The 23580-nt window shown below is 34.1% G+C and overlaps 4 protein-coding genes and 1 long non-coding RNA gene across 26 annotated transcripts in view; 1 reads left to right on the top strand and 4 right to left on the bottom strand.

Annotated features, from left to right (window-relative positions):
• The window catches only part of LOC100744883 (glutamate-gated chloride channel), an 88117-nt gene extending 86112 nt beyond the window's left edge, over positions 1-2005 (bottom strand). For 2 of the 14 annotated variants that reach the window (XM_033319015.1, XM_033319016.1), the window contains exon 1: positions 1591-1975. The gene's annotated coding sequence lies outside the window, so the exon portion shown is untranslated. Of the gene's footprint in view, positions 1-1590 lie in introns of all 14 variants that reach the window. The other 12 variants (XM_033319018.1, XM_012381596.3, XM_024365331.2 and 9 more) reach the window with 11 other exon arrangements.
• A 446-nt stretch (positions 2006-2451) lies between these two features.
• LOC100742541 (trypsin-7-like) lies at positions 2452-4290 on the top strand. Its single transcript, XM_003486952.4, has 6 exons — positions 2452-2580; positions 2842-2924; positions 3180-3268; positions 3343-3601; positions 3772-3924; positions 4012-4290. Exons 1-6 carry the CDS (start codon positions 2535-2537, stop codon positions 4153-4155), a joined length of 774 nt encoding a protein of 257 aa, XP_003487000.1. The 5' UTR covers positions 2452-2534; the 3' UTR covers positions 4156-4290.
• Positions 2488-4123, bottom strand: LOC117151275. The gene is made up of 2 exons (XR_004461075.1): positions 3987-4123; positions 2488-3079 (listed from the first exon to the last, which is right to left on the bottom strand). It is a non-coding gene; the product is annotated as an uncharacterized LOC117151275 (long non-coding RNA).
• A 16-nt stretch (positions 4291-4306) lies between the features above and the next one.
• Positions 4307-7545, bottom strand: LOC100744761 (flavin-containing monooxygenase FMO GS-OX-like 2). Of its 3 annotated transcripts, XM_033319022.1 has the most exons (8): positions 6819-7545; positions 6326-6726; positions 5900-6130; positions 5637-5778; positions 5430-5563; positions 5123-5326; positions 4755-5040; positions 4353-4661 (listed from the first exon to the last, which is right to left on the bottom strand). In XM_033319022.1, exons 2-8 carry the CDS (start codon positions 6361-6363, stop codon positions 4353-4355), a joined length of 1344 nt encoding a protein of 447 aa, XP_033174913.1. In that variant the 5' UTR covers positions 6364-6726; positions 6819-7545. The 3 variants fall into 3 exon arrangements, with proteins under 3 accessions (XP_003486936.1, XP_024221115.1, XP_033174913.1); XM_003486888.4 differs by having other exon boundaries at positions 4307-4661; positions 6465-7524; XM_024365347.1 differs by lacking the exon at positions 6819-7545 and having other exon boundaries at positions 4307-4661; positions 6326-6363.
• Positions 7546-9355: 1810 nt separating this feature from the next.
• LOC100744562 (serine/threonine-protein kinase 10) lies at positions 9356-23198 on the bottom strand. 7 transcript variants are annotated; one of them, XR_004461067.1, is made up of 15 exons: positions 22918-23198; positions 21201-21803; positions 20952-21116; positions 20665-20863; positions 20451-20581; positions 19630-19953; positions 19377-19422; positions 18840-18895; positions 18335-18419; positions 18091-18251; positions 17506-18020; positions 16870-17396; positions 14496-16723; positions 12675-14195; positions 12333-12436 (listed from the first exon to the last, which is right to left on the bottom strand). XR_004461067.1 is itself a non-coding variant. In XM_033319012.1 (14 exons), exons 2-14 carry the CDS (start codon positions 21357-21359, stop codon positions 12281-12283), a joined length of 4752 nt encoding a protein of 1583 aa, XP_033174903.1. In that variant the 5' UTR covers positions 21360-21803; positions 22918-23192; the 3' UTR covers positions 9356-12280. The 7 variants fall into 7 exon arrangements, 2 of the variants coding, with proteins under 2 accessions (XP_033174903.1, XP_012237005.1); XR_004461068.1 differs by having other exon boundaries at positions 18840-18886; XM_033319012.1 differs by lacking the exon at positions 12675-14195 and having other exon boundaries at positions 9356-12436; positions 22918-23192.
• Positions 23199-23580: the final 382 nt, after the last annotated feature.

Here is a 23580-nt window from a genome sequence, read left to right as displayed (position 1 = left end):
TTTTCTAGAATCTCGTACTAGTAGTTAAAGGTTAAAAATACAAAAATACATAGAATACATATAATTTACGAAAACATATAAAATATCCAAGGTACAGTTGCTATATTCAGTAGATGAACGAATCTTTGTCTAGATTTTAATCTTTTCCTTATTTTCACAACAATAAATGTTTGTATATAAATATCCACATTTTAATAATACATAATAATATCAAAAATGATTTTCATACACACGATGAAAAATCACCTTTCGATCGTACAATGCGAATATTTCGAACACCGAAACCTAACCACTGTAAATAAATATATCTTTTGTAGAATATCATATCCTAATTAGTAATTCTAGGAAGAAATCGATAATATTTCTTTGTCGCGTTGTTTAAGGATCAATGTTAAAGAGTGTATACGATTGCCGGTTGCCTTTGAATTCATTTCATCGAAAGTCGAAACAAGTTACAAAAATGCGATACCAAGAAAAGGTGTTGTAACCTAACCCTTCAATGTTTGCTCTATATATCACTATCGTGTTTGTTTCCGATCATTTTAGGTTAATCGTTCGACCGATTTATTCGTAGCAAAGATGTCACAATCGCAACGTTTGGAATTTATCTAGAAGCTAAACATGTTAAAAAAAGCCTAAACAAAACTCAGCTGATCTTATTTTTGGCACTGAATATTTATCGGACGAAAATGTAATCGTTTTCGAATTTCGAGAACGAAATCGTCTTCAAACTAAGATATCGTTTCGATGAAAAATTCTGCGATGATTCTTTACATATACATATAATGAACAAAGTATCGCTATTCGATAAGTATCGATCCAATATGGTGGATTAATGGCGAACAAATGGAACGTTTCGATCGAAAGATTCTTCGCATGACAACTGAATTCGATCGAATTAGACGAGACTGACATCGATTAAAAGAAAAGAGAACTAGCTAGTTTCATTTCTAATATATTACGTCGTATATATCACATATGTACTGTTTCTACGTGCCTAACTTGCCTATCGCACAAAACAGTCAATAAACAGCATCGAATAACATTAACAAGACGTTATCGAAAAAAATGTTAAACATCGTCTTCATTTACTACACTAAACATTAACATTCAAAAGTCATGTGTTTACTTAGCAGCTTAAATAAAGAACAAATAATAGGCTCTTTCATCGCGCCCAAACACGCTATATTTTATTCTACGTTATAAGATATACGCCCTACATTTCAATGTCGAAGAAGACGCAACTAGAGTGAAAAATTCGATATAAAAAGCGATAGGTCATGAGGCAAGTTAATTGTCAATCGAATATCTACAATGGCTACAAAAAGTATTTACGGATTATCGTATTTATTATAATGCTTATATAGTAATTTATTAGATTCAAGTACATTAAAGTGCGTGTCATTTAATAGTATTTTTATATGACTGCAAGAACTTGATACTGTAAAAATGGAATATTTTTTCACAGATCGAAGACTCGCGACGATTATCGATCTATAACGAATGTTCGCGTTTCCGACCAGAAATTCCTCAAAGAATCTCGTTATGTCACTGGCGAATGCATATCTGGCACATGATCAAAAGACTCACCGAAACGATGATCTCTGGTAACGCGTCCGTTTAGATACTCCTCCGCTGATTCGTCAATTCGCTCCGGAAGTTAACTTGACCTTCAATCTGTTGGATCGACAAAGAACCGCACTATGATACTCGAGCAGGGCATCCGAGGTCAGGTCCAGAACAATACACAATTAAGAGAAACGTAAATGGACGTATGCGGCAAATAATCGCGCAGAAAGACGTTAGTAAAGACACGCACCCGACCGCGGTAGCTTTTAGACTGAGGGTTGTTTCGGCGCGACACTACCGCACCGCCACCCCTCGACCAGCCGGCTCACTAGACGCCAAACCGCCGCACCGCCGAACTAACGCGAACCAACCAAACTACAAAACCATTCGACGTTCACTCCTGCCAGCTATTGTTTCGCAAAACGATTGGCTCGAATCAAGCTTTATGAAGCTTCTTCGACACCCCTTATAGCTGTCCACGCTTCGTTCCTTTACTTTTTTGCAATTATTAAACTATGTACTTTGCGCGAGCTCTTATGTTTCTTTGAAATCAATTTCTTTTACGTGCTCACACTAAAAAATTATTGTAATTGTAATTCTTATATAATTTCTTAACAGAATGGGAAAATGATCAAGAAATAAAAAATAATATATGTTGCTCTATATTTACGTACTCTATTTTTCGATAAATATTTCGATAAGTATTATTACGTCTGTTTTCCACGAACTTACGAAACTAATTTCTAAATAATCGCTCATTTAACCTGTGCATGTAATCTAACGATAACGTTACCGACCGCCCCTCGCAAACAGTAATTTGGCGACCGTTACAACAAATTCTCGTATAATTACGTTAAAAGCGTTTCATTTTCCGATAAGCTTCGGGGATAAATTGGGCAATCGGTGCGTAAAACTCACTTTACGCTGGATAAAGCAAAAACAGTCACGAATAAGCTACGTTCAATATGAACGAACTTCTTTTCTGTGCAATTTCCCTTTTACTGCTCGGATGTAAGTATGCGAATATGGATATATTTTTCAGTATGTCGAACAAGACAGATCAGCATTCCTATTTTCAGCACTTCCACTTACAAACTTTTTATACGTGTCTTTTTATAAGCTTGTGTCATTTTATATACATACGTACATATTTCATTCTTGCACACCAATAAAATAACGTCTTAACTTTATCCCGTACACGAAATAAATAATAACGATAGACGAATAAAACTTAAAAGACGTGCTTCTGACGGGACTTTCGAATATCTGTAGCGAAGACGAGGGGACAGGAGCTGCCAGCGGTAGATCGAATCGTCGATGGAGCACCTATCAATATTACGGAAGTTCCATATATGGTAAATAATTATATCGATCATTAGATCTCTTGTTTCTTAAATTAACTGAAAATATTCATGTATTTGAAAGATTTACATTCACAAACTTATGTTAACACGTCTTTCTACGTGTCTTAGTGTACTAACCTTTATACAATGACAGCACATTCTCCCATCTGAAACGAATAATAATAAATAATAAAATTCGTTAGCGATAACGAGTAACTGACCAAACAAAACTAACGACGTTAATAATGGAATGATTATCTGCAATAGTTATCGTACAGAGCAAATAATGAACACGCATGCGGTGCTGGTATCATCAATAGAGAGTGGGGAGTAACTGCTGCTCACTGTGTCGTTCCGTAAGTAAAAAAACCTTTTCAAATTCGATTTTGAATTTCGTTTTTTGTGTTTAATTTTGATTCGATTGACATAGATTTATCGACAATCCCGAATTTTCGATAACCGTCCGTAGTGGATCTAGCAAATTCGATACTGGTGGTGTTATTCACAATGTAACGACGCTTACTTACCACGAAAATTACGATGAAGGAAACAACGATTACGATATTGCGGTATTCAAAGTGCATCCACCGTTTGAATTTAACAACGCGACACAACCTGTCAAGTTGCCTGAGGGCAGTGAAACCGTTGACACAAATTGGGGTTTAATCGCCGGTTGGGGCTACTTCATCGTAAGTTTATTCGTAGAAGGTCTATCCTCCGTTCAATATTAACTTGTTAATCGGGTCATCCCTTGTAACCCAGAAAGAATTAAATAGCCGATATCTTGGCCATAATAATATTTTTACTCAAGGGCTCTATATTTCTTACGTTGAATTGTAGCAGACAAACAAACTTTTAGGATTTCGATCCTGTATTATCGGAGACTCTGCAATACGTTATAGTGCCGAAAATGAAGAGAGAGAAATGCATGGCGGACTACAAAGGCAAATATGAAGTAACAGAGCGGCAGGTTTGTTACGGATTTTCAGAAGGAGGAAAAGATTCGTGCAAGGTAAATCACAATATATTTTATAACAAGCAGAGACATTGACTCTGCTCTGAAGTCTAACTTACTCTGAATATCATTGATCTTTTATAGGGTGATTCTGGTGGTCCATTGGTTAACAAGGGTATCATGATCGGTATAACCTCGTGGGGCCCCGATTGCGGTGGATCACACGAACCTGGCGTTTACACCGACGTTATCGGGCTAGCAGAATGGATTAAAAATAAAACTATGTGATCTTTTATAACTTGCACAATAATTTTAATAAATTTTCTTCACGGTTTCGAAACCAACAGTGGAATCAGAAATTCTAAATCGATCACGTCATTCATCATCGACTTTATACAACATCGGTATCATTAATAAAATCAATATTATGAAAAACTTATAAAACTGTAATATTATATTTAACAGTTTTTAACAGTTATTTATATTTATACACTTCCTTTCGGTATGACTAACTCAACAGTTTCTTGATCTTTGGATAATACAAATCTAGCCCTCTTATAGTTCAAAAGATTTGCTTTCCTTTGCGCTGACCACACTTCGTATCCGAGTTTATAGAATTTTGGCAAACGGTCGAAACCTCCAGCATCGGCTAACGCATTGTTGTAATCCCATTGTTTGTCACTTAATTTGTGTGCATGTCTTTTCTTCGAGGTTTTTAACTTCGACTCTTCCAGCATAATTGATCTTGTTGGTAAGTTTGCTCTTTTCTCTAATAATGCAAGGAAGTATTGTATCTGGAAAATTTACATCTATATATCCGCTACTCGCATGTTTAATAATATTCATATACACGTTTAATATGATATTTAATATATCAATCGTATTACTTGCATGTGAAACATAGGAAATGGAACAACGACAGTAGGCACTCCAACAATACACATTGTAGGATGGTCAATATTAATTAAATGTTTATATAAAGGAGTCACGAAGTTATTATCTACTCGAATTCCACAGTTTTCGTCTAGAAATGGAAAACTGTACCGATACCCCGTACAAAACATAAATACGTCCACCGTAATAGAATTTTGATCTTTTAAAAGAATATTCCCCTCCTCTATCTTTTCCACACCTAACACTTCGATTACGTTTGATGGTAAGGGGCTATTTAATCTATATGCATTAAAAATATGATGCTTTAATTTCTTCGCTGAAAATTAATTAAGTAACTATATTCCAAAATTATTGGAAATACCTTTCATTATTATGGCTTAAATATATTCGAAATGCGTGGTGAGCCAAATCAAGAGCGATGTCGACTCCGGAAGCAGCTGCTCCCAAGATTAAAACGCTTTTACCAGAAAAATCTTCTGACTTTCGATATGAATGACTGTGTAGTATCGTACCCGGAAATTTTTCGATTCCTGGTATCATTGGTATGTAAGGATCGAAGTAATGTCTAAATCAAATATAATTAAAACAAAATTAATAAAATATCATTGAAAAAGTAAAAATAAAATATCACGAATCGTTACGATATTTGATATTTATGAAAAACGTACCCATTACAGATCATTATAACGTTAAAGATACTTTCTTTCTCTTCTTTTGTTTTTACAACTTTTGTTCGTACAGCCCATTCTTCTTTGCCTTCGGCTGAAATTTGCAATCGAACGGATTCTACTCGTGTTCCAAACTATAACATTATACCTTTCATAGCAAGTCAATAAAAATTTTCTCACACAACAACGAGACTTATTCCCGCTTACCTGAATATGTTTAAGTAAATCAAAGTATTCCGCGTAATTCTGTAAATATGTGCGAACTTCCTGATGTGTCACACAACATGGTTCTTCAGCGTTCAATCTCTGATAATCAGGGAAATTCATAATTTTCGCCGGTAAATTAGTTCTACAATGACAAATCCAGTATTCTGCTTCTATTTTTAACAGTTACTCGATAGACATAACATAACGTAAAATAAGTTGAAAAATTAATTAAGTAAATTAAAAATAAGTGCACAAAATTAAACCTTAAGTCTCGATACATGCTCGAATGAACGGGCAAACCATTTTCGTCGACTTCAGTTGCTTCTTTGTAAACCCATGTACCGCCGATATCATTTGTTTGCTCGAAAACATTCAATTCGAAATTCAAACTTCGCGCAAAGTGTCTAGCTGCGCAGAGGCCAGCTGCGCCGGCTCCTATTACGCATACCTTTCTCTTTTTCATCGATTCAGCCATTTGCAGATTCGTACGTAACCTATGCAATAAAGAACATTGCGTTGATTATCAAAGAAACAAGTATATACATTTATATAAGACGTTTAGACTTTATTTTAGGATGAACTCAAGTATTTCGTTTCTCTATAAGTATCCATCATAATTTCATATATAATCATTTCAATTTTAAATTGAATTAAATTACTTTTAAAAAGCATACAATTTAAACATTTACATTAAGAAACGAATAAGCGAAGATATTCGTATATACATTGTTAATTAATAAATTAGTCAAATTTCAAGAGTTATCTTTGTAAGTAATCAGAAACACGAAATAGCTTTTGCTAGATGTTCGATAGCCGCTTGCAACTTACGCTTTATTATATATTTAAATGAAGGTATATCCTGGCACCTAACACAAAGGTTCGCACTTGCGTCAACAAAATTACAGCTTTAGTTTACTCCCGTCCTATTTTATATCCTTCGAGAAAGACACGAAGAGGAATTTAAACAAAGACGAAAACGGATAAAATAAAAAGCCACATTCTTATCAGCGTAATAATATCACTATTTTGCTCCTGCACTACGCGGTTAAGCGCGGTTGACAGATGACTACTTTGATAAAGTTTTTACGAACTGTAAACACAGATATCTTGTTGAAATCTCGTAATTAAACTATTCCAACTGTAGAAGTAAAATATTTATTGTAGTATTTTTTATAACATTACCATGTAAATGATCATAACATTAGTCTTACAATCTATATTAATGCTCGATATTGAATTCAATTATATCTAGTATTGAGCAATTAATTGTAAAGACTCTATGTTACAACGATATATCTCTGCATATGGTTTTCAGTCGATGTCGCATCAATTAAGTGAGAGTTATCATATAAAAAGTTATCTCTCTTTAATTACTCGTTTGTTAGAACTATTGTGTATATATATATGTCGGATTAAGGTTGGAATTTTGGGCGTTCGATGAACCTTCACTCAAATTTATAATCGCGGATATAGCTGATGTTTATTGGTACAAATGTGGGCACTACAAAAGGCTATAAGTAATAGCGGCTATCGGATGGTCGAGATGCTGATGACAACGAATTCAGGTTCGATAACGAATCCACGGTCCACGGGATGACGAATGCAATGTGATACACGAATAACTCCACGTACAAGTAAAACTTATCTGCATGAACTCCAAAAAAAAAACTCCAAGTGGAACTGCCCTTATATATTCCTCTCCCCACCTCTCGGATCAATCTTTGTTTTTAGGGAAAGCCATATAATCATTCCATATCTCTGTCAGGTACACATCCCTCCCGTGACCGTGGCTACGTTCAGTGACCCGCTATGTCACTTAGAGCCCAAGCCCATCGTCATAAAGCCGGATTGGAACATTAAAACTATTTCTTATTTTTATTACTTAAGTGTAGCTATAGTAAAAATCTGGACCAGGGTATTGGAGTTTTTCCCAACATTCCAAAAGGGAAGTCCCGATGTCCTTTCATCTCCGACATATATACCAACTGGGAACTCTCTAGCTCGCACAAGATAGATAAAATTTACTTTAAATAACTATATCTGTCGCAAATTACTTTCATTCGCATACCGAATAAAACAAACAAATATTAATCCGGTATAAACAACATCAAAACAATCGATTAGTTTGACGTTCGTTAGACACAAAATCAAGAAATTTTGCGTTATGCCTTGTTCAGATTAATCGAACTGTTTATCGATATAATCATAACAGTCGTGTACCATTTCGTATAACGCATACATGATATATTTATAGAAATTCTCTGCGACAGGTGTTGAAGTACATTCGTGAGCCACTGTATGTATGTAAAATTATAATTATAATTATAAACATAATAGAAATATTGTATATAGAATATATGACAGAATATAAAATACAGAAAAAGTAGAGGTTTGGGGGAACCAATATCAACAAGTACGAAACTGTAAATAGCAGGTCAAGGAAAGAACCTCAACTTCATTTGAAACTTGCAAGCATATTTCGTGTCAGATCAAGTAACATAACAGTCAAATGACTCGATTAATGAGTATAAACGAAGAAACTTGGGAAAAATATTTCAAGAGAACCATGTAAATGAAATTTTATGCCGATGAAGAATTTCGAATTACTTTAGATTCCTAGAAAATTCAAGTGACTTGATAAATCTGAGCAAGGCTTTAAGGTCGCTAAAAAACGCTAATAGAAGGGAGACAAAGCAAACGGTCGTAGTAACAGGTAATTTGAAAAGCACAAGGTGGTAATACGCTGTTGAATCGTGCAGCAGCTTGGCGCGGGTGACGTGGAAGTAGAAATCAGTAGCACGAATGTAGAAGTAGAAATCGACCGAGGCGCACTGTCTTTGTACGAAAACTTCGTAATTCCATTTTTTTCTCAACGAACGTTTTCCTTAATGTTATCTCTAGATTCGAATTGACTCGCACATTTTCTCCTTAATCAACTACTTCGGCAAATTTCTACATCTAATAGTCCACTTAATTATATCGATCTATTTTCAAATTCAAGAAATGCTAGTACGAGTCTGTTCCGAGCGCTCATCACTGTCAAAATGGCTACTCATATGCACCACATTTGAAAAGCGACTATGTTACTGTTATGTTACTTAGTTGCGTGTAATCGACTCGTTTGTTGCATTCTGAGACGAATTTTAATAAGATCTATAAGATCGCACTCCTATTTCAAAAACATTCTTGCATGTCACTCGTTTCACTGACTTGATTTCTGTCAAACTTTTCCTCGCGTAAATCGTCGAATCAAACTCTCTATCGTAAGAAGTACGAGCGTGAAACTCGTAACAATTTTTATTGCACAAACACGCTTACTCAATTATAAGAATGCGTAGATATCCTAATACCTCCTGGATCGTTACTTGTATATATATCAACTGTTATATCACTTACACTCTGAATTCAATTTCTTGAACTTAACAACGAATAAATTCACTTACAATTCTTTATCTATGTAAATCATTCTATTTCCTATCTTTGTTAATAAAATACGAATTCATTATTTTTTCTTCGCAAGAACGACGGTCTTGTATTTCTTAAAGATCAGCCACGAAATCGATTACTGACGAAAAGGTTTAATGTATATATGTATATCTATGTACGTTGTATATGTGTAAAATAAACTCAATCTAAGATGAATAAACACACAGATGCGTAAAGTCGATCGAATACATACAATAAGGTTTAGAAGTAAAAAAAAAAAAAATGCTCTGTTCTGAAATCATAAACGAGAATTTCTTTGTATACCGCTTACATAAAAAGCTTTATATTACACAATAAACGTTCGAGATGTTGATTCTTCAATTCCTTCTGAAATGTAAGTTTCGGAATAAAGGTAAAATTCGGAATATTTCTGATTGAAATTAAAATAGGTATAAATATTTAATAAATATTTTTGTAGTGTGACCGATTAGTACGTTTCATCTAAATCAGAAAATAAAATGAAGTATTAATTTCTTTCGTTTGTAAGACAATTTTTAGCAAGCTTCGTTTCTTAGTGTAAAATAATCTCATTTTCCGATTTCTTTCCCTTTTACTTGTTCTCAGTCTATTGATTTCTTATGTGTAGAAGTATGCGCCTGCATGTCAGGTTGCGACTCAATGTTAAACATATTGGTAATAACGAAATTCTTGTAATGGATACAAATCAAAAAAAAAAAAATCGTAACAAACAGTTTCCTGTGCTTAAACACTGTACGTACAATGATTAAGAACGAAAGAAGCATTCGGCAAAAAACAAGAAATAAAGAGAAAAACAATCCTAACGGTGACTATTCGCACAAATCGAAACAATAAAGTCGATTCCGACCCTCTTTACATTACATCATATTTTAATCGTCGTAGTATAAATATTTTCAATCGAATATACAACGCACACGACAATGGCTTCGTCCTCTTTTTCTCTTCTGTTTGTTAATTCTTTGCAATAATTCCCACGTACAATGCACACGTGCTTGATGATTAAAAAATTCATTAGCCCTATATAAAATTCCCATATAGTCACTGCTGGAACTTGCGCTATCGATCCCCCGTTCGTTTATAGGTAAACGAATCTCCGGTCTACTTCCGTAGTTTCGTATTTTTCATACAATTGATCCCTTTTAAGAAGAACCAGATGCATCGTCCTCTCGATGAATAAAAAAACATAAAATCTTTGACAGAATAGGATCCAACAGGCACGATTAACGAGTATTTTCTAACAATTGCAGCGCACGACACAAATTCGACAAAGGGCAGTATTAAGATTTTCTTTTTTTTTCATATCATGCCTCATACTTTTCCTTTATATTCCCAAAATCTTAACGTTTCAAGAATACATATATGTACATATGCTTTGGCAAACGTCCTCTTTCCTTTTCCTTTTTTAATTAAACGAACTACTATGTTTTTCGTACTTCGTGTTATTTACGTCATACGTAGCATCATTTCCAACCAAGAAAGAACTCGAGCGAAGATTGATCGCAAAACACGCGGTCAAATTTCACTTGAGTTAGCCGTAACATCGCAAAATCATTTTACCCATGTGTGATATACATCCACGGTGAGAAGGATCATCCGACGAAATGGATCCATTTTCTACGTGTTTCGCAAGAAACTGGGTAAATGAATTGCTCGCAAAGATTCGTCGTAAACATTATTCTCGATACGATAAAGTAGAATAATCAAAATATATCAAACAATTCATTCTGATTCTCTATATACAAAGTTCCTTGATCGATTATCGTACTAATAAGCACGATACCAGATAGATTAACGTGAACAAACAGAGATATAAAAATTAATAGTACTGTACAATTAAAGGAAATAAAGAAGATAAAAAGGGAAAACGAAAGGAAATATTTTATACAAATATGCTTCTTTACATCTAGGACGAGCGTTAGCCACACATGCTCGTTTTGAATACGCATCAAAGAAATCCTCTACAATGTCCTCGGACTATATAGACGCGCAGTAAGCAATCATACATTGTATATATTTGGCGTGAACCTTTGATTCGTATTGTTGAACGTTTATTTACTAAAAATATATCCGTATCTCGATAAAAAAAAACAATCTATCAATGGAGATTTAGCGTTCTCTTTACAAACAATACAACTCGTTGAACATTCTAATAATGAAGACGCGACGATTACACGTTTGTTCAGATACGACGACGCTTCGATTCGAAAGTGGCACCTGAACGCTGCGTGCATCGGTTTAAAACACGCGCGCAATTACGATCTACATTTATGCTTGCTTCAACACCGAATCCTCGCAAATGCCTGTATCCTGACATTCGACAGCACAACAAGCATATACATGTATATACATTCGACAATCGAAAATATACTTTTTCCACGTGTGCATTATGTACGCATAAAATCGCTAGATATTCTACGAACACACTAGACACTGTCACGTGTATTCACGATAGGATGATAAATTGTCCTGGAATTGTCTCAATGACTCTAGTTCAATATGCATGCGTATATAAGATGTAGAAAAAATGTATTTATTGTAGGATCACGTACACCATTGATCACGAGAACACGTTTGTTCTTCAAAGTTCTCAGGAGAAATGATCATCGGGCGGATTGTATGGTCTGTATGTATCCAGTATATTTTCGACAAGATCGCCGTAAGAAATTCATCTCATTTATATATAACAATTCATATTTGATATATAAAATATATCTTAAGAGAGAAAACCGACTTTCTAATCTCTTCTTCTTCTCTTCGTTTCTTGAAAACGTTAAAAGTTTGTTAGTTATTTCGCAGTTCGGTCACAACATATGTATGTATGTATATCATTGCAAAGCGATGCTCCGAAATCACAGATGTTCACAACGTTTTACATAGTTATCGGTATTTCATCGAATTAAAGAAAATAGTTCTTCCATGTATAACCGATCGCTGAATAGCCACACCTTGCACGCCAAGCATCGCCTATCGTGTGTTTCATGTTATAGATCTTATTACAATCAAAACGAATTACTCGCCGGTCCTTGTTCCAAAATTTAAGCCAGATCGAATAGCCGTGCAAAGAGCTCGCGTAACTTGACCTTCGAATTACCTCGACATTTGGAGCTCTGTGATTCATTTGTTATTCTTAAGGGGTAAGAAAATTTCATTTCGGTTCGACGATAGAGATTAATTAGACATTAACCCTCGCTCACCGAAGAAAGCGAACTACGTGTAGAACCAACTGTATGATGCGTCAAGTCGGTAAGATCTGCTGGTAAGCACAATGGTATCGCGCTTGGCCCGTAAATCGCCTCTTGTTCCTCCAGTTGTAACGCAAACTGTTCTTCCAATTTCTGTAAAGGAAAATTTTGACATATTCAAATAAATAGATAATACATAATGTGTAAAATAGCGATGGATATAAACGGTGTTCCCTACGAATAAGTTTCAAGAAAACTAAATCGCTTTAAAGAATTAAAGAGAAACGTATAGATCTCGTGGAGCTAATCGTTTAATTGCTCTTAATCGCTTATACTATATCTATGCCTTATTTACTCTATATTCGCATCAACAGACGTTTTTTAGACTGACCTTGTTTATTACCTAGTAGACCGTTCTCATATCCAGTCGTGGAATCTCTTTCCCGACATGTTGCGTGTTGGATTCTTAATGAAAGAGGTACGTAATAAAAGTGGGAATAACATAATCTAACGTACACATTGGAAACACTTATATGAGAACCCTTGATATGTATAAGCATTTACCGCACATTTTTACTACGTCCGGTAAGTATACAACATATAGCCCACAATTATCACCGATTCACCCTGTTATGATCTTTACTTAATAACCATCGAAAAGCTGCTATCGAGATACGACACTTGCATATATTATTATCGATAATACAACGAACGATAAACGTCTAATTAAACATAAAGTCTGCATAAAGTACAATTCTATTTTACTAATAATAAGTATGAGTGCTTGTTAATATTCTGTGAACATTAATGATCGTCAACTGAAATATCCCGTGGAACTTTATGGTCATCAGCGATGGAAACTTGACAAATGTTCTGCACATGAACGATAAATCTACGACATAGTAATATAACAATGACATTTCATCCATAAGTTAATTAATGCCAGCTACTTATTCTTTAACATTTCAATACTTAGAGAATCATAGACTTTTACCTAGTAGCTAACAATGACACGCCCTTATCGATTTACGAATACGTGTTTTGTTGATTTTTATATCTTTTTTAAGAGTGGCAAACAAAACTGATGTTATAAATTAATTATTTCCTGGCGATATATTACTGCTCATTCAAGTGTTATTCCGTATAAGCCCAAACAATATACATTTTCCTTGGAATTGGTTACGCAAAAATATATTAAAAATATATTAAATGTACATATATATGTATGTAGGGGAGAGGGAGAAGACAAATTCATACGTATACGTATGTACATATACATATATAGTAATGAGTGTATACAGCATTTAAACAAACGATAAATATTGGGAAATAAATGAAGCAACGGTGAGTAAAGCGGGCATGTTACCCTTGAATGCACAAAGCATAATTCAACGAGAGAAACTTCGAAATAATAAAAAGATAGGTCTTGAGAAAACATCTATAAAAATGTCGAATGAAAATCCAAATTTGTTTTCTGAAATAAATGGTAAATCGAACGAGACATCAAACGAAAAACTGGATTACGATAAGTTACAAGATTATTTCGAAACTTCTCTCTCAATAACGAAAACATTTGAAAGGAGACACAACAGAATATTCGGAGTATTTACTATCTACGAGACGAAGGAGGTGGTACCAGATCTGGTTTGGATCGACTTCGTGATAGCATGCCATTAATGGAACCGGTGTCCGAACTACTGACTCTTAGAGACACCCTTGGAATGGTAAATGGAGAAGGAGACGTTGGAGTAGAGCGGGGCAAACGCGGAGATTTCTTCCAACTTTCAAAATAAAAGAGAGAATAATCTATACATAAAAGGGGAGAAGAGAAACCACTACGACTCGAGGGCAAATAGTCTCGGTAACGAGCTTCCAATGCTTCCATTTCAGCCGTCAGCTCAGCTTCTAACTTCTATAACAAGTACATTAAGCTTATTTCAGTATAACCATGCTTGTTTCTATTAAGCTTACTTAAAAATCGCGATTCATTCATATCTCTTCTCGCGCTGGTCATCGATCATCGTATGAGCCACAGGACATGGAAACCTATGACTTCGCTCTACGTATAATCGTTATCAAGAAGATAAAAAGAAGAAAACATGAAAGAGTAGACAAGAAGACAGAAAAAGAGAGCAAAAGAGAGGAAAGGAGAAAAGAAAAGCTTCGCGAAATATGAAAGGCAAAGTAACAAGGAAAATTAATATTGATTTACCTGTTTTCGTGGCTTGAGTTGCCCTTTCCATTCACGAAGCTCTTTACCATACGCCTCTTCTAATTCCTTTAGTTTCAATGTCTCGTGTTCCATCAACATCTTTCTCTTTTCGTTTTGCAGCTGTTCCAGTTCTTTGATTGTGGCATCGCTTTGCGCTCTTACCTCTTCCAACTGCCGTGAATGCTTTAATTCGAATCTTTGCTGCTCGGCTCTATATCGTTTTTTCTCATTCTCTTGGAATTTTTTCAATTTCTCTCTTTCAGCATCGGGATCCGGCGCGATAATCGACGACATAGAAATCCTCATAGATTCTCTGAACATCATTTCACGCGCCTTCATCTCGTTGCGAATTCTTTTCGGCAAATTTCTACGTTCCACCGTCTGTCGTTTAATCAGTTCCTCCTCTTTTCGTTGATTCATTCTCTTCATTTGTTCCAATTCCTTTTCATGACGTATCAGCATCTGGTGTCTTTGTAAAAAGAAAATATCCTTTAGCTGTTTCTTCAACAACTGCTGTTTCTCATGAATGTGCCGTTCTTCTTGCTCCCAAATCGCTGCCTCTCGAGCTCTCATCAACTGTTGCTTCTGCTGCAAAAATTGCCTTTCCATTAAAGCAATTTTCTCGCGATGGCTATCAGATAATCTTCTCAACAATAGTTCGTGACTTTCGTTAAGCTTATCTAAAAAGTGCTTTTCCCTTTCCTCGTGTTCAGCCTCCAATTTTTCTTTGCGTATCTTAAATGCACTCTTCCTCTTATCTTTCGGCATTAAATCTACTTCGTGCTTAAGTAACTTTAGTTCCTGTTTCAATCCCTCGCGGAACTGTTTCAATTCCCTTTCTTGCTCACTACGAATCTTTTTCGAAGCGAGCCTAAGATCGGCCTCCTGTTGCGCTTCCGCTCGCTCGATTTGTTGCCTCTGTTGCCGAGCGAGTGTTTCCAGATCAGTTTCGGCATTTCTTTCCAAAAGTTGTCTCTCTTGCTCGAAACGTTTCTCTTGTTGATCTTTGTTAAACTGTGCCTTTTGCGATAAATCCTGAAACTGTTTCTGCTCCATTTTCTGTAGCATCTTTAATTCTCTTAGCTCTTGCTTCCTAAAGATTTGATCGTCATAAACTTTACCGTTTTCATCATCGCCGTAAATTACCTTCGACGTCGTCGTAGTAACTACGACACCATCGATCTCAAACTTTCTAGTTCGCTTTCTCGTCTTTTTCTTCAAATTCATCATTTGAATATCTTCTTTCGTTCTTGTTGGTCGTGGTATATCACGATTATAATCGGGCTTCCGTCGCAATACTACTTCCTCGTCCACTTCCGCCGATTGTCCTTGACTTAGATGATTTTCCTTGCTGGATTCCCTACTATCCTGACTTATCGTGGTAGAAATGGATTCAGCATCGGAGCGATCTATGCTCTTACTGGGCGTATGCGACCTTGTCGATCCAGATTCACTTTGAGATCTAGATCCTTCGAAGCTATCCGGAGATACTCTTTTCTCTTTGTATCCTTTATTTACTTCTTTTTGTTTAAGCGTTTTCAACGTTTTCTCGTCCATAGGAGTAACCATTGCAGATTTATCGTTCTTCAACAAACCATTCATTTTCTTGGAACTTCTTTCCACTTCATCGATATCTATGGATTCTATAGTCGTCCCAGCAACTATCATTTTAGTAATTTCATCTCCGCTATCGCTTTTTGTACTCGACATTTCGATTAAGCTTGCGTCACTGTGAGAAGAAGAAGTTCGTACGGCTTCGTGTTTATTAAGTATCGAGGAATCTTTCACTTGTTCCTTATCTTCGCCGACGGTAACGACAGAAACGTGACTAGTGTCCTGCAATTCGTCTATGATCGGACTCACAATGAGAACCTCGGATTCGTCTAACTTCTTGCCAACTCTTTTAGAAACGTCTGTAAGAATTATAGGTTGCTCTTGGGGCATGTACTCTAAGCTATCTAAACTAGGAAAGCCGTCATCGTCGGTTGAACTTTCGTTCACTTGTGTTTTGTTTAATTCATTCGCTACAATAACAACTTCCGATGTTGGAGGAGGTTGACGACAAGAAGGACTCGCTGCCAGTGACACAGCATCGACAAGAACCGGAGGATGAGTCGTTACTACAGTTACTTGACTAACGTTGCTCGCAAGACTATTCGATAAATCTGGACTATCTGCTGTGATCCGGACGGTTGATGTATTTGGACGTATTTCTTGGTCGGATTTACCTGAAAGATCAATACGTATTCCTTTATTCCTATAAGTATTAATAATCCACTTCTAATCTTATAACATGAACTAAATATTTACGACTATTGTTATAAACAATAAACTAATTGTATAATGTAAAATGATAAAGTAACTTTGATTTTACCGGTAATGACAACTACATTATCACCGCTGCTTCTTCTCGAAGCATTTCTAATGGGAGTTGATGTAATTACTGATACATTCACTGAAGAACCTTTTTTCTCACAGTTTACGTTATCGCTGTTGCTCGTCATATTTTCGTAATTGTGTTCTTTACTTGGCCATTTTTTATCCCGTTTCCCGTCAAATTCGTCCGAAAAGTTTTCTAACGAAACATATCTGGAAGATCCTTCGCTATGACTTTTGACAACAGATTCTGGTTTAGATGTTCCATAATCAGTTTTAACATCTTCAGTAGAACATGCTTTAACGATATTTTTTTCGGATGCGCTTGCAGTTAGATCTCGTTGAGATAACGTCTCCATAGAAGAAACACTCATTCGCATTTCAGTATCCATCGAAAACCGTTTCTCTAAAACTGCATTTAACTTTTGCTCTACAGATTTTCGTTTTTCTTGTAAACTCTTATAATTTTCTTCTGATGAAGATTGTCCTTTAACTTGTATATCAGCTGGAGTTTTCTTTTCAATTCTGAAATTTAATGTCCTTCATATAAATAATTAATATTAAATTAGATATAAATTCAAACAAACATGTGCGAATATGTCGATGAAAATTTAACACAACTAGAAATAAGTACCTGTTCTTTTCTTCTAAAGACGATTGTTTATTGAATACTGGTTTCGTCCAATCTTCGGCCAATTCTAATTTAACTGGTGCTGATTTCCTTTTCTCTTCTAATGATAATTGTGTTCTCGGTGATGAATTCGTCTTATTATCTACAGATCTTTGCCTGATATCACCTTTGTTTGCATCATCTATCTTATTCTTCTCTCTTTCATTATTATCTGGTACATTCTTTTCTAAACTAGGTAGTACGCTTGTTTTCTCGGAGAGCGCGTCTACACTTGTTTGTTCCTTACCTATCGTTTCCTGAGCAGACTGAGACGGTTCGTTTTTGTCTCTCTGTTGCTTGTCAGTAAACTTACATTCATTTAATACTTCTGCATCGCTTTGTTTATCAATCATTTTCAAATTATTTTCCTTATCTTCAATTTTACTATTCTGTCGCATAAGTGGCGGAGGAGGTGCAGGCCCTTTTTCTCGAGATACCCTACGTTCGTTTGTTTCATTTGTACTAGGAGGTTTAGGTGCCTGAAAATTAAATTACGATGTTATTGCTATTTATTTAAAAATATCTACAATTGATTGAAAAGAAATGTACTTGTTTTTTCTCAACAGAGACAGGTATGTTGTCTTTTGATTCTGCTTTACGTAATTTCTTGTTTCTATCCTCCTTTTCACCATCCCTGTTAATTTCTCGTTTATGATTTTCTTCTTTTTTCGCTGACACAGGTGATGCAACAAGATTTTCCTTTTCAGAAACTGAAAAAAGAAATATAAGCACAATTTATAATAATTTTCATCGTTACCTAAACGGCATTTAATATAGTATAAATCATATTTACTCTGAACATCAGCGTCACTGCGCATAGACGCAGAGTCATCTCCGAGTTGATCCAGCTCCAGAGGAAGCTGAGATGTACGTTGCTCCTGAAATTTGTATGATTCTATTTTATTTACATATGATTACATAATTCATACACACGATACAATTCATAATTAAGAATATCCAAACTGATACAAAATACGAAATGTAACTTCTAAGAATAATAAAGTATGCAAAATGGAGGAATTATTAAAATACCAAAAAAGATAAGAAGAATTATTACTTTACATGAATATGAAAAAAAAAAATAGTGAGAATAAAAATACATAATTAATATATTTTTATAAAAATTGCCATAATATTAATTATAACAAACATTATGGTCTAATATGAATAAATTTCATATAAAAATAGCTTATGCACTGCAGTTGTAAAAACAATAAAAATAGCGAAGAACTGTAATAATATGTACAAAAAATACATTGAAATCAAGTTACACAACACTTATTGCATAAGCTACTGACCTGACAAACGCAGGGATGATGGGGCTGGCGAGGCCCAGGAGAGCCGCATGCACAGCCAAATTATCCAAATTACAATACCATATTTATTAGGATGTCATTAGATTAAATGTTACAAAGAAAAACAAAATGAAAAGTTTAATAAAATTTTTAAAATTATGATGTCAAATAGTACCATATGTAACAAATAATAAATGTAATAATAATTCAAATACATATTTATAATTTTTATGAGAATAAAATTACCGTATTAATTTGGCAAATTAAAGAGAAGCATACTTTTACAACGCATATTACATGCATGAATCTGTCTAAGATATTATGCATGTTCATCATGCATAAGTATAACAAAGAGTAATTATGTGTTGTATGAAACTGAGATGGAATTTATTAAAGATTTACATAACCGCATACAAAAATACTTCATTACAATTATAAACTTCCGGAATACAAATAAATATTTTTCATTTTCTAATCGTGTAAGAACGACTAATAAATTTGAACAATTCAATCTATGTGGTTTGTTCAAAAGCAGCTTACCAATCCGTTGATACTGTTCTCTGTGCTTTTTCGCTTTTTTGGCCTTCTATCAAAACGAAAGCGTGTAACAACGTATATACATGTTAATACCGTTTATAAAGCTCTATACATTGTTACGAATTAAAAGATCGCAAAGTTATAAAGCGTTATTTTCACACAAAGGTTATTCGAATAGAAAATTTTCATTTTTGCATCTCTTCTTAATTAACTAAATTAAATTAACGACAATTAACAATATAGAATTAAAAACTACCTCTGTTTCTTCATCAACCAATTCTTCCTCAACAACATCAGCCTTATATTCCAATAATAAATCTCTGATTGGTTTTGAATCCAAATTACGATTTATAAACGGATGTTTCAACAACTCATCAGCTGTAGGTCGCGACGTTGGATCCTTTATAAGGGCTTTTGCAATAAAATCATTAAAATCTTTGCTCCATTTTCCGGGTTGATCGAGTTTTGGTGGATCGCTTTTTTGTATTTTAAGAAGAACGCGCATTGGAGACATTTCATGGTTTGGTGGTTCCATTTGCGCAAATTCGATTAAAGTAATACCAAGTGACCAAATGTCTACCTGTATATAAGATATATACATATTTATATATTTATATGAAAAATATTAACCCTTTGTGGACGGGACGGTTCGAAGTCAACCGTACTGTGAGGCCGAGCTACTGCCGCGATAGTCATTTAAAATTGCCAGCGCACATTTCTGCTTAGACGCGTTTTTCATTCATAGATGTCAAATTCTAGACATATGTACATGCACAGATTCTCCACAGGATAAATAAAATAACACACATTTGAGTCTTTTCGTTCTATCAGTTGTTTTCGCCGAACGCGTATATGAGTTTCTCGTCCATAGCGATGCGTTTACGTGGGACGCATATATGAGTCGTTCAGCTTTATAATTGTTTTCGCCAAACGCATATATGAGTTCCTCGGCCAAATTGATGGCTTACGCAGATCACATATATGCGGCGGTAGCCCGCAAAGGGTTAATTATAAAATAAAAACGTAATATCAATATCTAAGCACAAAAAACGTATAATTTAGAAATGTGCTACTCACTTTAAAATCATAAGGATTATCTCTAAATGTCTCACATAACACTACTTCTGGAGCCATCCAATATGGTGTTCCAATAAATGTGTCATGTTTCTGTAAAGTATGCTTGTTTTTTGCAGATACTCCAAAGTCAGCTGTGGACAAGGTAATTTTTAATTTTTCTTTATATATAGAATATAAAATAATTATATATGAATTTGAAAAGTATGAGGATTACCTAATTTTACTCCCCCTGCCATTGTTAATAAAACATTTCCTGCCTTTAAATCCCTATGGATAACTTTAGATTTGTGTAAAAATGCAAGACCTTTGGTCATATGTTGACATATATAGGCTATTTGTGGTTCTGTTAAAGCTTTTGCCAATTCAACCATTATAGAATCAACAGCACCACCATCACAATATTCTATTAACATCTATAAATTTATATTAATAGAATTATACAAATGCTAATTGAGAAATATAGATATTAAACCTATAAGTATTATATAACTGTAAACATACCCATAGTTTACCCTCAATAAAATATGCTTCATGTAATTCAACAACATTTGGGTGTTTACACTCTGATAAAATATCTATCTCGATCATAAAATCACTAAGATCATCTTCTCCTTCCAGTGCACACATTTTTGCAGCAGCAAGCTGTTGAGTTTGCCTGTGCTGTGCCTGAAATATTCAATACTTGTTTAATAAATTGAACGATTACAACTAAAAGCATTTTATTATGAAATTATATAAACAATGCATTACCTTATAAACTTTCCCAAATGCCCCATCTCCTAATTCACCTATCATTTCCCAGAATTCTTCTGGGTTACAATCCATTTTAATATTATTGTACAATTTCTTTTTCTTCGCGTCATTTCCACCGAAGTGGAATGCCTTTTTTAAATTTGATAAGAATGACATTTTTGTGATTCTTATTTAATATATTTGCATGTATAAAAATTACACTTCTATTACATTATGTCATAAAACTCAATAATGTTTATCATTAGCAACAAATATGTACTTTACACTTAAACATAAATCTTATGTAGTTCTTAAATGATTCATTGTTATATGAAATCATTACAAGATGCATAAAATCATCTTTCCCTTATATATACTTTTGCATACTTTCCATTATTTTAACATATTTTCTACTAGAATAGAAAACATTCTAAAACACATATTTGGCTTATATCCCTGTTTCATACCAGGGGATTGTACCAAATCTCTCCCACATCTTGACACCATATAGTCAATATCCACTAATTAGCAAATATATTGTTTAAATAAATAGTAATGCAAATGTAAAGAATGAAACCCATCATTAACAATTTTCTACTTTTACTCCTAATATATATCAAGCTGAAATAAAGAAAAATTACATTAAAAATTACAATAATATATTTACAACATTGTCTAATATATCTAGAAGTGATACTACTCAGATGATATTTATTACTTCTTAAATTTAATTTAAATGAACTAAGGCATTACACATATAAAAATCATAAATATAATATGTATAAGGATATATCATACATTTTTAGGAGAAAAAGATATAATCAAATGAATAGAATTTGAAAAATACATATTAGAATATAACTGATATTAACAACATTAACATAATATTACTTATTCAGTAAAATGAGTAAATATGAAAAGTACGAATAAAATGCTTATGATAAAATCATTATATATATATATATGTATATATGTATATCAAAAAGATAAGTATAATAAAAGTAATGTTACTAAATGCTAACATTCAATGCAAATTCAACAGTTTCTTATTAATTTTAGAAGCTCATACTATCTGATTAGTATACTTGGTTGCTTCACTGATAAATTGTATTAAGCTACACTTTTTAATATCTATTTACTTATCTATGAAAGGTTTAAGATATACATATAATCAATTTTATCTATTTATTCAATAAGAAATACAAATTTGATTGATCTACAAATGAAAAGAAATAAAGGAATTCTTTGAACAATAAGAGCAAAAAACTACGAGATCAGAAAAGTGCTGAGAATGTCAAAATTGACGGTCACGAGGTTGACACAATTTTGACAAGTAATCTACAGCCGTATCTGTCCGCCATCGTTTTGTAAATACACTTTCTCCGTCTTGTACGTGTTAGAAATCTATCAAAGATGAAATTTGTGAAAATAAAACTACATCAGAATCGTCTAAATATTTCAGATGAAAATTATAATAAAAAACAATGTATCTACGTATTTTGAATACAACGACAAAATTTCCCGTCATCTATGCTGTTTGTTAGCTTGGTAAAGTCGACGTATTTCTCTCGATTCAAGGTTTGAGAAATCGCAAAAGAACGTTTTAATCTTAGTCATACGAGGCAGTGACACAAATACATCATTAATATGATAATGATATAAAGAATTTCTTGGATTTTTTTTCTTGAAAAGTATGATTTTTAAAAAAAAATCTGTAGACACATCCTCTGCTCACCTTCTCTTTTAATGATCCACCACGAAATAGGCACACTTCGTCTCGACTAATATCACCGATGATCCACTGAAAATCTTCAGATTCCACTGTTCACACTGACTGCACGTATCATCAAGAAATCCACCGTTCAAAATCCAAATATTTGAAAGAATGTGAAAACTATCGTGCGTGAAATCAGTAAACTAGACGGACCCGCACGTACGGCCATTTTCAGTAACACACGCACATCACACATTCTACTGTACCACGCCTGGAAGTGACGTAATCAATCGGCAAGTGTGCCTGTATTCTGTAAGAGGTTCTCTAACTTACGAATGCATCTTAAATGCATTTTTAACAGACTATGCAACCATTTCGCAAAATATCTCTTATGACAGTCAATGTATATATAGTGACTACAAAAAGCATTTGTACATAGCATTATTTCCTACATTTCGTTTCCATAGTATTAAATTTTTGTAGTTCTATGAAAGTATTATTAAACGTTACAACATTTAATATAATTAGACGCAATTAAGTAGTATGTAAATATTATTATAAATACAATGATGTGCAAATATTTTTTGTAGCTATATTTCCAAATCAGCTGTAATAAAACAGTAATAATAAAATCTGCGCTTTACTTAAGAGATTATGAGCATCAAAAAAATTATATATTCTATG

The sequence above is a fragment of the Bombus impatiens genome, unplaced genomic scaffold (assembly GCF_000188095.3).
Source record: "Bombus impatiens unplaced genomic scaffold, BIMP_2.2 scf_0135, whole genome shotgun sequence".
Taxonomy (NCBI): domain Eukaryota; kingdom Metazoa; phylum Arthropoda; class Insecta; order Hymenoptera; family Apidae; genus Bombus; species Bombus impatiens.
The sequence above is the reverse complement of the archived record's forward strand: the minus strand, read 5'-3'. Positions and strand labels throughout refer to the sequence as shown.